This window comes from Phascolarctos cinereus, unplaced genomic scaffold, assembly GCF_003287225.1.
Source record: "Phascolarctos cinereus isolate Bilbo 61053 unplaced genomic scaffold, phaCin_HiC Scaffold_4;HRSCAF=312, whole genome shotgun sequence".
Classification (NCBI taxonomy): Eukaryota; Metazoa; Chordata; class Mammalia; order Diprotodontia; family Phascolarctidae; genus Phascolarctos; species Phascolarctos cinereus.
Window position 1 is genome coordinate 83,346,260 of NW_027555847.1, and position 14,838 is coordinate 83,361,097.

The 14,838-nt window shown below is 46.2% G+C and overlaps 1 protein-coding gene across 4 annotated transcripts; it reads right to left on the reverse strand.

Annotated features, from left to right (window-relative positions):
* Positions 1 to 3,269: 3,269 nt before the first annotated feature.
* On the reverse strand, positions 3,270 to 13,447 carry GLYCTK (glycerate kinase). Of its 4 annotated transcripts, none has more exons than XM_020971556.2 (5): positions 13,193 to 13,447; positions 8,233 to 8,649; positions 7,605 to 7,756; positions 5,270 to 5,445; positions 3,270 to 4,659 (listed from the first exon to the last, which is right to left on the reverse strand). In XM_020971556.2, exons 2-5 carry the CDS (start codon positions 8,607 to 8,609, stop codon positions 3,796 to 3,798), a joined length of 1,569 nt encoding a protein of 522 aa, XP_020827215.1. In that variant the 5' UTR covers positions 8,610 to 8,649; positions 13,193 to 13,447; the 3' UTR covers positions 3,270 to 3,795. The 4 variants fall into 4 exon arrangements, with proteins under 4 accessions (XP_020827215.1, XP_078008460.1, XP_020827216.1 ...); XM_078152334.1 differs by lacking the exon at positions 13,193 to 13,447 and adding an exon at positions 12,250 to 13,051; XM_020971557.2 differs by lacking the exon at positions 13,193 to 13,447 and adding an exon at positions 9,223 to 9,332.
* Positions 13,448 to 14,838: the final 1,391 nt, after the last annotated feature.

The window sequence follows — 14,838 nt, forward strand, 5'->3', positions numbered from 1 at the left end:
TAAAAATATCTGCAACCTGACTAGGTAGATGAGAATTAGGACCAAGGGAATGGTTAGTGGTTAGAAGCATGCAGAGACTTAGGGGAAGGGATAGAAACTAAGAACCCTAGGGATGATAAATATTTAAATGAACTATAATTGGTATTTATAGAATGAATAATGAGTCCTATTGAGTGCTCACCCAACAATATTTATCTAATTTTGTCAGTCTAGAAAGCAGCATAGACCATTTATTCTCCTTTCCCAAGGTGGTACATAGATGAATCTAATAAGATTCTGTAAATAACTCAAGCCAGTGGGACCTGAGCAGAACATAGCTCCTGCCATGGGGAAGTGGGGTGTTGGGTAGGGGGGTGTTGCATGGAAGTGTGGGATGGTCAGGGAAAAGGAGTTGTGGGAGGTAAGAAACAATTATATTTCCACATAAGGAAATTGAGAGAAAGGGTAGCTCTAGGTCAAAGGTTCTAGAACCCGCTAAAAGTGGATGAAATTGATTGTTTGGTTAAAGAGGCTGGAAGTAGGACAAAGGTTAAGCTTTACTTAAAGGGCGCATGCGTAATGGACTCATTAATACTAACTTTTCTGCCCAGAGGGGAGCAATAGCACAGAACTAGGCACATTTCATATGTTAGCAGAAGGAGGGATATGTTATAAAGTGAGAGTATCAGGAAGATTGTAACGTGGAAGAGCAGGGACCAATCCCAGCTCTGAAGGGAGGGACAAGAAGGAACTGCATAAAAAGCTTGCTCTGGCGTTTGTCAGTGTGTATGTCTTTTTGGGGGGGGGTACCACACACACATCCACTTGCATGAACTGTAAATAAACATCTTTGCTCACTTCAGTTTAAGTTTTGTTTCTTAAGTGAGGATGGAACTCTACATGGTATGTTTCTAGGGGAGCAATGAGTTGTGGCTGCATGCTTGGGCTAAACCCCTAACCCCATGAAGGAGTGACTGAATCCCGTTTCTCATACAGTCATAGACTAAGGGCATTCAGCCTCCAAGAATTTGGGGATGACTATCAAACTGGGGCCATAGACTGAAATGAGTTTACATATGGATGAATATGCACATGCATGCAAAATATTGTATGTGGATATGTACATACATATACACATATACATACATGCACAATACACATATATGCTCATGTACTTTTGTAACCTAAACATTTGTGTCTGTGTTAAGTACACACACACACACATATGCTTAAATGCCCCAGTTTGTGCCATGGAGAACAATGGTGTCAAATGGAGCCCACTCTTAGAATTCCCCAGCTACCCTGCTTCCCCAGGACACAAGTGTGAGTGTGTGTGTGTGTGTGCGCGCGCGCGCGCGCACGCCAAAGTCAGGGCAGAATGAGCCACGCACCAAAAGTGAGCTGTGTTACAGGCCCAGATCTACAAAAGGACTAAATCTTTAAGATCGTCCCATGATTATTTCCTGGCAGCTGGGGTGGGGAAATGAGAAGGCAAAGTGACCCCCCCCATCACAAAGGAGGTAGGATTTGCCTTTTCCCTCAGTTCCTAGACTTGTCCCCCAGCTCCCTAAGCCCAACTTTACTTGAGGCTGAATCCTCTCTGCTATCTCTCCAACTCAGTCCCCACTTTATTCTTCATGTCCTGCTGACAACGGACCCCCTCAGTCCCTAAAACCCCCATTCACCTACACAAAATCCTCTAGTTTCCCAGTCTACTGGACACAGGAAATGAAATCTCAGGCACCTGACTTCTTATTGGCTTGGGATCCCCAATAACCTAAAATCGTGGTCATCCTGGCCCCCAAAGTTGGAGAGACTGCATTTAGTGAGGTTCTCAGGAAAGTAGGGGGTATCCCAACAGCAAAGGCCCAGGAGCCTGACCTAGACTAATACCAAAGCTCACTGAAAGCCTTCTCCAGTCCTACCCCTTCTGACAATGTCTGTCCACTGCACCTCTAGCCACACTTTACCAGGACAGCCCTGAATCTGGCCCATGAAGAGGAGCCCCAAATTAGGGAGGGGAGGACATCAGCATTTGCCCATGGCCATAGCCTGGCTATGCTGGACAGTCCCTCTGTGCTCTGCGGCTTTTTATTCTTATGTGATCCTGCTGCTCACTCATAAAGGGATTGGAGCCATGTATCACAATGGGGGATGGGAAGCAGAAAGGTAGTAGCACCAGGATGGGCTGGGCAATGGCGACCCTCTCCAGGAGAAGGCACATTAGGTGGCTCAGCTAAAACAAGCTGAATTGCTATTAACTGATCTTTTCTTCTCTCCTCCTTTCACCCCCTACCCACCTGGTAGAAATGATGAGGTTTGGGGGAATCCCAAAACTATCAGGGTGTTACCGTCTCACAGTATCTTCTAGAAAGAATTCTCGGACTCAAAACTGTCCTTCAGTCATGTGGAGAAGCTTTATTGTGATGCTTATAAAGCACTTGAAGGTCTTTAGGGAACTTGAAACCCAATGGAAGTGAATCTAAAGCTTCTGTAGGAAAAGTTCAGTGAATGATGTGCCAAGTATGATAATTAGGTGGTCTGGGGAGGAATTAGGGAATGGTCAGTTCTTAAAGGAGCATGCAATTTTTGTATCGACAACACAAGCATTTTGCCCAGAATTCACTATGAGCAGCTGGGGTTGGGGTGGGGGGGTGGGCAACAAGATGGGGACCACTAGTGGGTGTGTTTTTCTGCCTGCAACATCATAAAGTCAACTGTCCTGTGTTACCAATCAATGTCTCATTAGACAAGATGGATTGGGGAGTGGACATTTATCTTGACTTCTGGAACATATATGGTAACTGAGGGAGTCACTATGAGATAGTTCAGTTGGTACAAGAAAGTCCTGTTTAGACAAGGGAAACTTTTACAGAGGACACTGTAACTGGGAGAGATAGTTTGCTTCACTGGGGCCCACTCATAAGTTACTGCCAGAGATACGGTCTTTGGCCTGGGGTCCAAGGACCCCATCAGGACCACTAAGCTGAGAAAGAAGTGTTACCTGAGGAGGGGAGGGAGGAAAGAGAGGAGTGAGGACTAAATGCACTTTATAGAGAATGCTGTGTCAAGCTATATGTGATTCCCTGCTATTATCCTGTAGCCTAGCTGGCTCTCTTCATAATAGTCCTAACCAAGAAACCCATACTGGGTCTCCAAATATCTCTGGCCTTGTTCTGAATGGCAGAGGAAGGTCAGTAACTTCCAGCCCCCGTGGTTAGGGCTGCCCAAGGGGTCTGGCTCCAAGCTCTGCTCAAAAGCAGAATCAAGAAAAAAAAAATCACAATCAGTCAATGAATTCATCCTTTTTATTTTCACACCCTTTCCCAAACATTGAGTCACATTTTTTTTTCATCACCAAACCTGTAACAGCAGGCTACGTGGAAGAACAACCCAGGGCAAGGTTAAGAGAAGATAGTTAGCAGAGGAGTAGTGACTTGTTGGAATGTCCTACTGCCACAACTGTTACTTCTCCCAGGGCAGCAAACAGATTGTGCTTTGGGGAAAAACAACTAGAATGTGTGGTGGGTAGTGCCTTGAGAGAAAGGAGTGACCCACAAGGAAAGCAGACTATAACAAAGACCTAACAAGTCAGCAATGGATCTGCTGGGTGCTCTCTGTTTCCTAGTACTTTCCTGTAGGCACCACTTTATCAAAGCCTTGAGTGGCCCAGTGAATTCCATATAAGGAACTAAGGGCCTGGGACCAAATTTCTGTGGGGCCCTGGCCCACCTTCCAGCCCCAGTTATAAGGTCTTTTCCAAATATCTCATAGGACTGGAGGAAATGTTGAGACCTATACTGACCCTGGTCCCTATCAGCAGGGCCGGAGGAGTAGCAGGTGAATATCCATGACATTGGTGCCAGTCAACCCAGTACAAAGGAGGTGGACACCACCCTTCAGGCGTCGGAAAAAGGTATTGGAATCATTGTTGGCCAAAGAAGCCATTATATCCAGATCCTCTACTGCTGCCTCAGTGGCCAGCCCTGGGGTGACCCAGGCCCCTGCTGCCTCTGTGGGACCATCCTGCCCATCAGTTCCACCACTCAGGAAGAGAGCCCCCCAGTCACTTATTGTAGACCCACTCAACTCTACAGCCACCCTAAGTGCTAGCTCTTGATTTCGGCCGCCCTTGCCTGAGCCCTGCAGCCTTACTGTGGGCTCCCCTCCAGCCAGAAAGCAGATAGGGCCCTTGGCTCTCTCCACAGCCTCCAGGACTTCCTTCAACTTCAGGTCTGAGAGTCGTAGCTCTTCTATCAGGTCCTGAAGCTCATCTTCCTCCTTGTTGGTCCTCATAACCTTAGAGGAGAGGCGGACACAAACTGCCTGAGCCAGAAGCCTATAGAATCGAGCCACGCGCCCCACCTCACCTTGCATGACTCTGCTTAGAATCAGAGCCTGGTAACCCAGGGCCTCAGCACGATGCTGGGCCTCAGCCAGAGCCAGGGAATTGGAGCCAATAATCACATTGAGGACATGGCCACAGCCAGAACGACCATGGGGATCTGAGTCAGCCTGGGACAGCACTGTCTTGATAGATCGGGGCAAGACTCCACGGAGGTCATACCGGCTGAGGATATGCAGGCAATCCTGAACAGTGTGGTCACTCGCTACTGTGGGACCACTCGCAATAATATCCACAGGGTCCCCCACAACATCTGACAAAATGAGGCTCACCACCTGGGAGAAAGGGAATCACAGGAAGCATGGGAGGGGAGGAGACCAAGCACATGAAACATAAGAAACAACTGGGGATGAACTCTGATAAGTGGCACTGAACCTGACGAAGCTCCTTGCCCCTGGACCCATTATAGTAAATCCAAACTTCTCTTGTGGTGTGTCACTAACTCTAACTCATGTCTCAAACCACCCCAGTCTCACCCTTTCACTTCCCAGCATGAATTCTGAATGACAGCCAAGTCCATCTACTGGCCCCCTACACACAATTCTCACTTCCTCAGCTGGCCAGGGAGAGTCACCTGCCCTGACTTTTCTTCTCATTTACTCCAATAAGCCTTCCATGATTACCTCAATCTCTTTTACTCCTATCCCCTTTGCACACACAAACACTTTGCAGTATGCCATAATTTAGCAACGCATTTTATAGGTTAATTTGTAAACAATACGTTTGTGTCCTGTCTTCTCTGTTTGGCTGCAAGGTCCCTGAGAAGAGGAACAATGTCACCTTCTCCTGTATTGCAGTCCCCATCTCCTGTTACCAATGAACCTCAAGCAATGCACCCAACAGGCCTGCCCAGGCCTTCTGAGCAAATGGTAGATAATCACTCACCTGTGCAGGGTAAGCAGCCCTGGCCAGGCCCCCACCCTTGAGGTGGGACAAGGCTTTACGTATGGTATTTAGCTCCTGAATTGTGGCACCACTAGCTGCCAGCATCTTGGTGAGCAACTGTTTCTCTTCTAGAGTAACTGGGGGGATTGGAGCAGGAAGCAGGGCTGAGCCTCCCCCTGCAATGGGAAGAGAGTCAGGTCAGGTTAGGGGAGGAGAAAAGTAGAGATGGCTGGGGGGGGGGAGATATAGCAGGAAATTCAAAGAAGGGAGTCCTTTTTCACACCTACCTTAACACCATCATCATCATCACCATCATCATCACAGCTGACATCTATGTAGCCCTTTACAATTCATAAGTCAATCTGCATATATCACTCCATTTAATCACAATGCAGTTGCTTGACTGTTTGGAATGGACGAACCAATAGCGTTTAGGTTTGGAGGCCTCCCTACACCATGGAAACCTATCACTCTAGAGACAATACTACTCTGCTCCAAGTAGCTGTGACAACAATATAGCCCTTCCTTACCAAGAATTGCCCGGAAACAGGTCTGGTACTGCTCTGACTTCTTCTCTCCATTGTTTCATCAAACCACATGAAAAAGCAATAATGCTTCAGCCCTCCATAACTGTTAAGGACTCAGACAGCATATACCACAACTCTGCAGCAAAGAAATGGAAACTGAGGGGATGCCCATCAACTGGGGAATGGCTGCAACAAGTTGTGGTATATGAATATCATGGGATACTACTGAGCTATAAGAAATGATGACAGGGGCAGCTAGGTGGTACAGTGGATAGAGCCCTGAAGTCAGGAGGACCGGAGTTCAAATCCAGGCTCAGACCAAACACCTGACACTTACTAGCTGTGTGACCCTGGGCAAGTCACTTAACCCCAATTGCCTAAAAAAATAAATTCAAAAAAAAGAAATGATGAGCAGACAGATTTCAGAAAAACCTGACTTGCATGAACTAATGTTGAGTGAAATAAGCAGAACCATGAAATTATGATTAATATGATTGTACATATATACCCTATATCAGATTGCTTGCTGTTTTGGGAGAGGGGACGGAAAGAGAAAAATCTGGAACTCAAAATGTTATAAAAGTGATGTTGAAAACTATCTTTTTTTCAGATTTCATTAATTTAGTTATTTTTAATTTTCAACATTCACTTCCATAAGAATTTGAGTTCCAAATTTTCTCCCCATCTCATCCCTCCCCCACCCCAAGATGGCATGCATTCTGAATACCCCTTCCCCTGGAAAATCTCTATAGAGGCTTGCCTCGGATAAACGCTCCCATGACTCTTGCCCTCGCTCCCTTTGTTATGGTTTGTTGATTCTAAGTTCTCACTCATGCTCAGCCTTGAAGCTAGATGGCTGGCTCAGGCAGACAATACTAAGAACTGGGCAGGGAAAACAAGATATATGAAATTTGGCATTAAAACTACTTTCTCATGAGATAATGAGGATCTTTACCTGCTTAGATTGTTTGTTATTAATTAGCGCTTGTAGATCATTTCTCATGGTACAAAGCTGTTTTCTATATAATCTTGTAACCCCTGAAAATAAACTAGTCTTATAAGCATCAGTCTCAGACTCGCCTAGCCCGACTTTTCTTTCTCCAATTCCCCTTCCCCTTTTTCTTTCACTGCTCTGTCGTACATCACATTGGCTGCTGGCATTCTCCTAATCTGCCCTCCCTTCTATCTCCCCCCTCCCTTCTCTTATCCCCTTCTCCTTTAATTTTCCTGTAGAGAAAACTATCTTTACATGTAACTGGAGAAAAAATAAAATACTATTAAGAGAGTAATAATGAAATGAACTGCCTTTTGGATTGTCAAGGGAACCTTGGCCTCCATTCCTGGGCCTTGGAAGCAGGGCACAACTGGGTAATGGGAGCCAGGTTAGTACAGGGCAGAAATACTGAATACAGACTAGAGGTGCCCTCATGTGGAGATGTTAGGAAGGCTTGATAGTATGTTATCAGGAGCAAATCAGACTCCTCAGTCTGGGGTTCTGATAAGGTTATCTGATCCATCTTTCTGCCTCTAAGAAAAATAGCTACTCCCATGTCTCAAAATAGGAGATTTCTCCTGTTCTTCAAGATCTACAGAAGAAGGGATAGAAGGGGGCTGGGGCAGGCAGGGCAAGGAACCTTGGAAAAGAAAGTCAGTCACCATATGAGGAAGGAGAACACAAAGGAAAAAAGAGGAGATTAGGAGTCCTAGGAAAAGAAAGGAGGCAGCAGAAAAGGGAGGCAAAGGGTTGGGTATCATTCAAGCTCCCACCTATATCTCCCCTCCCCTACCTTGGGAAGAAGGGAACTCACCTGAGATAAGGACCAGCAGCAGGTCATCAGCTGTCAGCTTCTCTGCTAAGTCCCGGATGGCCAGTGCAGCCTGCTGGGCATTCCCATCAGGCAAGTTGTCCTTTGCTCCCTCAAACACTTGGATACGGCTCTTTGGCTTCAGTAGCATCTCCCTGCAAAGGGGGAGTAGTGGGTACAAGACAGAGGAGGCTTGTGTCCCTGACATTTTCCTACCCTCATTTCTGGACTATTGGGAAGATTTGGAATGGGGAGAGAGGGGACGACTCCTCTAGCTCACTAAGTCCCAAACTTTCCAAACTTCCTACCTGACATGGGGCCATTTGAGGCATTCCCTGCTTGATTACAGAGATATTCTCTTTCTCAACTAGGACTGAACTAGGCAAGCTCAGCTGACGGAAGAAAGGAAATAAACCTGCTGAGTCTTAAGACCAAGCCTAGCACATGTCCCAAAATATTTTATTCATCCTACGTAGGTAGGCAGAAAGAATGTATCAGGATCTGAAGAAGCCTGTGAGGTAGAGAAAGGGAAAGGACCCTAATTATAGCACCTAGAGTGTCCTCTGTAACAGTTTCTCTCTCTCTCCCTTGCCCCCATTTTGCTCCGCCTCACCCCATCCCCGCTCCTTACTTCATGTTAGTATGTTCCATAGCTTCTTGGATACCCTTGGGCACGCTGATCACACCCTGAACCAGGTGTTCACTCAGTAGCTCCTCTGTCACTGCCGCCATGCCCAGTACAGCTTTGCCAAAGCCTACCAGGTAAAGATTGTGGTGCAGCTGGAAGTTTCTGTCCCGAACCTTCAGCTGTCCAGTCTCTGTGTCTAATGCCAGGACCTGGTGTAACATGGGGCCTGGCATCACTACACCCACTGCACCCTCAAACATTTTCCAAGCATGCTCTACCAGAGCCACGTTGCTAGCAGACCAGGAAGCCGGACTCCCCCAAAGTACTGCAGTGGGGCAAGCGCGCGCAAAGCCAGGTAGGATTCGCAGTGTGGTAGCCATGTTCAGCCCACTCTTAGCGGTGCCTGGCACCCATGATCATCTGTAAGAAAAAACATCAGAAACAAATGAATTGTGTGTGTCTTTTGGGGGACTGACCTCCATCTAACCTCTAGAGACCATGGAAGGCAATGTAAAATAGCAGAAATAACATGAGATTTAGAAGCAAAAGATCTAGGTTCATGGCTCTATCACTTACTATGTGTGTGATTTTATAAAAGTCACTTAAACTCTCTTGGTTTTCACTTCCTTCTCTGCAACTTCAGGAACCAGATGGTCTCCAAGGTCCCTCCCTACTCTAAAACCCTATGATTCTATGGTGTCCAAGAGCTCTAGCTTCACAGGGGTTGCTATGGTAATGGACAACTTACAAAGCTCTGAAAGGCTTTCCTCAGTTCTAGAACTTCGGGCCCTCATTCCTAACCTCTGATCAAAACTCTTCCCACTCCCATCCACTGTTTCATCATTCTGTGTCCTACTGTTTCAGGCTGCTTCCCAAACTCTTGTTCCCCCTTTGAAACCCCCACACCCTAAGGGCCCAACCTCTCTTCAGCAGAAGCCCCCACCACCCCACCACCGGGTATAACAGAGGCACAGCCCTGGCCCATTTTCTTACTCCTTCTGTTCTTCTGGGTTCCCAAATGGTTCTCAGAGTCCAGAGGTCCTCTTACTCAAACTCTCCAGCAAGGTCATGCTCAGCGAAAGTTAATCATTCACAAAGGGAACACCGCCTCAACAACACCCCCTGAACCCAGTGCCCCATCCCCAGATGTCTACATCCCTCTCCCAGTGCCAACCACGCCTCCTCATAAGCATTTAGTTCTGTCTCTCCACCACTCTTCTCTGTCAAGAGACACCACTTGGCTGTCCGAACACCCCAAGTTCCACTCTGCTGTAAATCATTGTCGAGTCTAGGCAAAGACAAAGCCTGAAGTTCAGATGATGATCAGGGAAACCCAAGGCAGCCTCCTATCATCCTCATTCTGATATATAAGAATCACAGTCCACTGGGTTTAAGAGATCAATTTCTATTTAGGGCAGGCTGAGGACTCTGACACAAGGTCAGTCCTCAGATACTCCAACACTCTTGAAATCTGACGTAGCCTCAGACCCACAGAGACAGAAAGAATCTCTCTATCCCACCACCACTACCAAAGTGCCTAGAATCATGGGCTGGGGAAAGAGCAATCAATAACATCCATTCACTCCCAAGTGTGGTTCAGCGGAAAGACCCTAGTCTGGTAATCAAAAGGCTTAGGTTATAGAGTATTTGACTTGGAGTCAGAAAAACCTGTTTTTTTTAATTCTGATTCAAACACTTAGGTTCAAAGAATTATAGAGTCATATAGGTTTACAGATTCAGAGCTAGAAGAGATTTAGGGATTATCTAGTCCAGCCCCCTTCACTTTAGAGATGAGGAAACTGAAGCACAAAGATTAGTGACTTGCTTAAGGTCACACAAGTAGTGAGTGAGTGGCAAATTCAAACCCAGATTCCCATAACTTCAAATTGAGCGTTTTTTCCATTGTGCTATGCTGCCTGGCTGGGTGACCCTGGACAAGACTCGACCTTTTTGAGTCTCAGTTTCCTCATAGCACCCACCTTATAGTTTGCAGTGAAATTCAAATAAAATACTGTAGAGAAGGCTCTTCACAAACCTTAAAGCCCTATCAGCTATCAGCTACATTTATTGTTAGTTCTGGCTCAGCCAATGACTTGTTATGTGACCTTAGGCAAGTTGTAAACTCTTTTCTCCCCTGCAAATAAGGGGACTGAATTGATTTCTCAGGTCCTTGCGATTCCCTATCAAATGTGACAATAAGCCCTAGGTAACAATGAAAAGGAACCAGGAGCCAAGACAAAAGCTCAAGGACTGAAGAAGAGGCTGAACTCACTGAGGAAAGCCCAACTAGCTATTTTCCCAGAGAGGGCCAGTGGTAGTGAAGAGGAGATGGGACCTGGGTCCCTAAAAGGAAAAGACCATGTCTTTGAAAGCAACCCAGTCCCTGAATTTTCCCATACATTTCAGTAGCCCAGATCATTGGATCTCAGCCCAAGGCATCTGGCCTACCTCAGCCCACTTAAGATGGCTTAATTGACTTACTTGACAATCCTTTCACTGTAGCTCTTAGCCCACCCCAGACTACATAATATTCCTTTCACTATTGCACCTGGCCCACCTCAGACTACTTACCATACAGATCCTTTTACTGTCCTTTTTCTATATAAGCATCAGTCTCACCTCCCTTAAGTTGCAGATCCCCTAAGAATCTTGCCCGCTACTATTACGGTTATAATAAACCTCGTCATTTGACTGGAAGAAGGTCTGAGTGCATGAATTCATTCCAGGTGGACATCACCCTGTACCCCTTTGGGGTTCCCAGAAATCCCAAACTGCATCAGCAGTAGGGGCTGGAATGAAAGGTGGGGGAGAGAGGAAATGATGGCGGGTATTTCATTGCACATTGGCATAAAATAAGTAACTTACAAATTAGCTACAGACTAACATAGAAAAGCATCCCTACTGAGGTAATATGCCATAGATTTTATGTTATGGATCAAATTTCATTTTCAAAGAAATCGTATGGTATAAAGTATCTCTTACTTTGATGTAGAAATCCTAGAACACAACCACAACACTACTTCCTCCAAACAATAAAGCTTTGTTGTATTTTTTCCAGCAATATTCTAGAATGGGGAAGCAACCTAGGTTCCTAGTCACTAGACTTGGGGTTCTTTGTTCATGAGAGCTTTTTTCTGTTTCACTTTTTGCTTAGTGGTTTTTTCTTTTTTTGGCTAGGCAACTGGGGTTAAGTGACTTGCCCAGGGTCACAAAGCTAGTGTTATGTGTCTGAGGCCGAATTTGAACTCAGGTCCTCCTGACTCCAGGGACCGTGCCCTATCCACTGTGCCACCTAGCCGCCCCTGTTGCTTGGTGGCTTTTAAAAGGAAGGCTCTGTTTTCTCATGCACTACTTATTTGCCATGGAGCCTGACAGTCATCTCTAGCAGCTGACCTATAACTGACATTTGGAGGAAAATACACCTTAATCATATTTTACATTCTGGGACTATTCCTGCCTCTGGAAAGGGGATACTCAAATCTTTTGCTGGAGAGGAGAAAAAAAAACCCCTTTGAAAAACTGCCCGAATCCTTAAGAAATAATAGCCAATTTCTAAAATGCTCACATTTTCATAAGATTCACAAGGTTCCAATACCCTTGAGAGGTAAAAGTGTAAATGTTATCCCCATTTTACAGAGGAAGAAATTGAGGCCCAGAAAGGTGAAATGACTTTTGATGGTCACACAGCTAATAAGGGTTAAAACTAGAAATAAACCCATGTCTCCTGAATCCAAATCCAGAACTCTCCACTGCACTGATGTGCTGCTTTTAAACCAGGGGTACTTAACCTGAGCTCTGTGAATTTTTAAAAAAGTATTTGATACTTTCGATTTGATTTGTAGTCCTGCATATTTTATTTTATGCATTTAAAAATACTGAGAAGTGGCCATAGACTTCACCAGACTGCCAAATAGTTCCATAACAAAAACCAAAACAAAACATTTAAGATCCCCTGCTCTAAGCTTTCCTTGGGCGTTGGTTATGCCTGCTATGCTCAATAAATGTTTAATGAATAATCACCTTCTCATGTATTCAATGGATCTGCAATCTTATCCACAGCATGATTTTTCAATCCCAACTCATAACAGCAACAGTTCACATTTCCATAGCCCTTCCACATTTTACCAAGAGCTTTCCTTCCACCCAGCCTTTAAATAGGTGATATCTTTGTCAAAATTTCCATTTTACAAAGAAGAAAACTGAGGCTACAGAGGGAAAAGCGACTTGCCCAAGGTCTCATAGGCAATAGATGACTAAACCTTGGTTTCTGTATCACTTTTCAGCAAACTTCATTCAGTGCTTCATTCAACAGATATTGATTATGTGCTAAGGGCTGGGTAGCTTTGGCTGGGAACAAGTGAGAGGAACGTCAGAGGTCTTATTTTACAAGAGGAAACTGAGACCTGGAATAAAATAAACAACTGTCCTAAGGTAATACTTGCTGTTCCTCACACTAGACGCTATAATTCCACCTCCCAGATTTTCTCTTCTCTATTTCAAAGCTGGGCAAACACAGGCCCAGAGAGTGCAGCAATCTTGCTCCAGGTCACTCGAATACACAGGAATCATACAATTCTGAGTTTAAAGGAGGAGTGGAGGCCACCTAGTCTGATTCCCGTGTTTTACAAATTGGGAAATTGAGGCCAAGGCGGGGTAAGGGTGTCACCCAAGGCCACGAGTAAGTGGCTGAAGCGGGAGTTTGTCTGCAAACCCAGCGGTCTTTCCAGAGGCCAGGAAGAACTAGAAAACAGAAGCATTCTCTCTCTCCCCGCCTCCATTCCCACGTTCCCTCCCCCGGTGCAGGAGCTCAGGCCCTCATCTGTAAGTCCAAGGCCGCAACTGGGCTTCGCGGCCTCCAGGCGGAAGCGCGAAAGCCACTTCCGTCCCGTTTCCGGCTCACACCGAAGTTGGACCCGGAAGTGACGCATCCCTGCCCCCTCCTTGTCACTTACTCCGGACTTACTCTGATTGGGCGGTTGGACATGGAGTTTCCGCCTTCCTTTTTCCGTAAATAAGGCAATTCAGCTGGAATCCTCACTGGAAGAGCGAGAAGGATGGATGAGTGAAGGCGCCGACGGGGCGTCAGGCTTTCTTCTCAGCTGCTTGCGCCCGGTTCAATTCTCCCACGGTCTCCTGTCTTCGGAAGTTCCCAGTCTTGGGCGGAACTGGAAGTTCTTGGACGGGCGCGAGGCCGGAGCCGGAAGGGGAGAAAGAGCCGGACGGAAGTGGGGCTTGATGGAGACGCCGACGGGGCAGGGCGGGGCGGGAGTGGCCCGCCTCGGAGGCGGAGAGTGTTGAAGAAAGCTGGGGTGTCTGTCCCGCTTCCCACATCGGCTCCTGAGGCAGAGGGCCCCATCTCCTCTACCTCGTCCTTACGTCCTGTCTTTATGCCCTGCCCCTTACTTTCCTCGGAGTCCAGTCCTGGCCCCGTGCCCCGGCCCCCTCCCGCAGCCCCTGATCAACTCATTGCTCAGCCACACCCCCTAAGGTCCCCCAAGACATGGGATATGTCACAAACCATGGCTTTGTCTCAGTCCTCTTCCCACTTGGCTTTCTGCTGAGAGTGGTCGCCTCTTTCGCTTGGCTTCCATGACACTCCCTCGAGTTGTTTTCTGCTGCATCCCCAGTCGGAGCTGCTCGAAGCTGCCCAGGGCTCATTTTTCTGCCTAAACTCTTAATACCTTTGGGGGTTTCTTCAATTTCCGTGGCTTTATCGCTGTACGGTTGACTCCCAAGCCTATGTGTCCAGCTTAGTCCTGGACACTAGTCCCAAATTACCCCCTTCCTGCTACCATCCTGGATGTCCTAGCATCTCAGACTCATGTACCAAAAGAGATTGTAGCTCCTGGACCCTTTCCTTTAGATATTGTAATCTGGGTCATGGAGTAAACATTAGGAAACCTGGAATTATCTAAATAGCTACAGAGCCTCTAGTTTAAGCTTGGGGAATGCCCTTGGTTTTAACATATAGCCACAGTCCACTTTTGACCCAGGATGGGCATAGGCTCTCATATTCAATAAACCACATTCTTATTTTTTGTATCTCCTGTATCACTCCTCTCCCTGTCACTCTCCAGATGTCAGACAATCATCTCACCTGGATATAGTGGTTTTTGAGCAGCTAGGTGGCATAGTGGATAGATTGCTGAGCTTGGAAGTTAGGAAGACTGGAGTTCAAATCTAGCCTTATACACTTACTAGCTGTGTAACCCTGGACAAGTAATTTAATCTCTGCTCACCTTAACTTTATTCTCTATAAAATGTGGATAATAATAGCAGCTATCTCACCAGGCAATAATTGTAAAGCATTCACTTAGCACAGTGCCTGGCACCTAGTAAGCACTATATTTTTATTCTTTTTTTATAGGGCCATACATTTAGAGCTGGAAAGAACCTTAAAAGTCATCAAGTAAAGTCTAGCTCTCTCATTTTAATGCTGAACAAGCTGAATAGCCCTGCCTCAATTCTATCTATAAAACCCAACTGTGTGGGTGGGAGGATATTTCCGGCATTGTCCTGGTAACAGTCCTATTTTGTTTGCAGATCAGTAACATTCATCTTCTGGTCATTGATCTGATCTCCACTGGTTCTGTGTATCTGGAGGAAGCT

Bases quoted from the DNA above. Each gene is read 5' to 3' on its own strand.
- GLYCTK (XM_020971556.2), bottom strand. From the start codon at position 8,609: ATGGCTACCACACTGCGAATCCTACCTGGCTTTGCGCGCGCTTGCCCC. The intron at 7,757-8,232 runs GTAAGGAGCGGG...CCCCCTTTGCAG, and splicing joins ATGGAACATACTAACATGAA to GGAGATGCTACTGAAGCCAA. The intron at 4,660-5,269 runs GTGAGTGATTAT...CCTTTCTCCCAG, and splicing joins GGGCTGCTTACCCTGCACAG to GTGGTGAGCCTCATTTTGTC.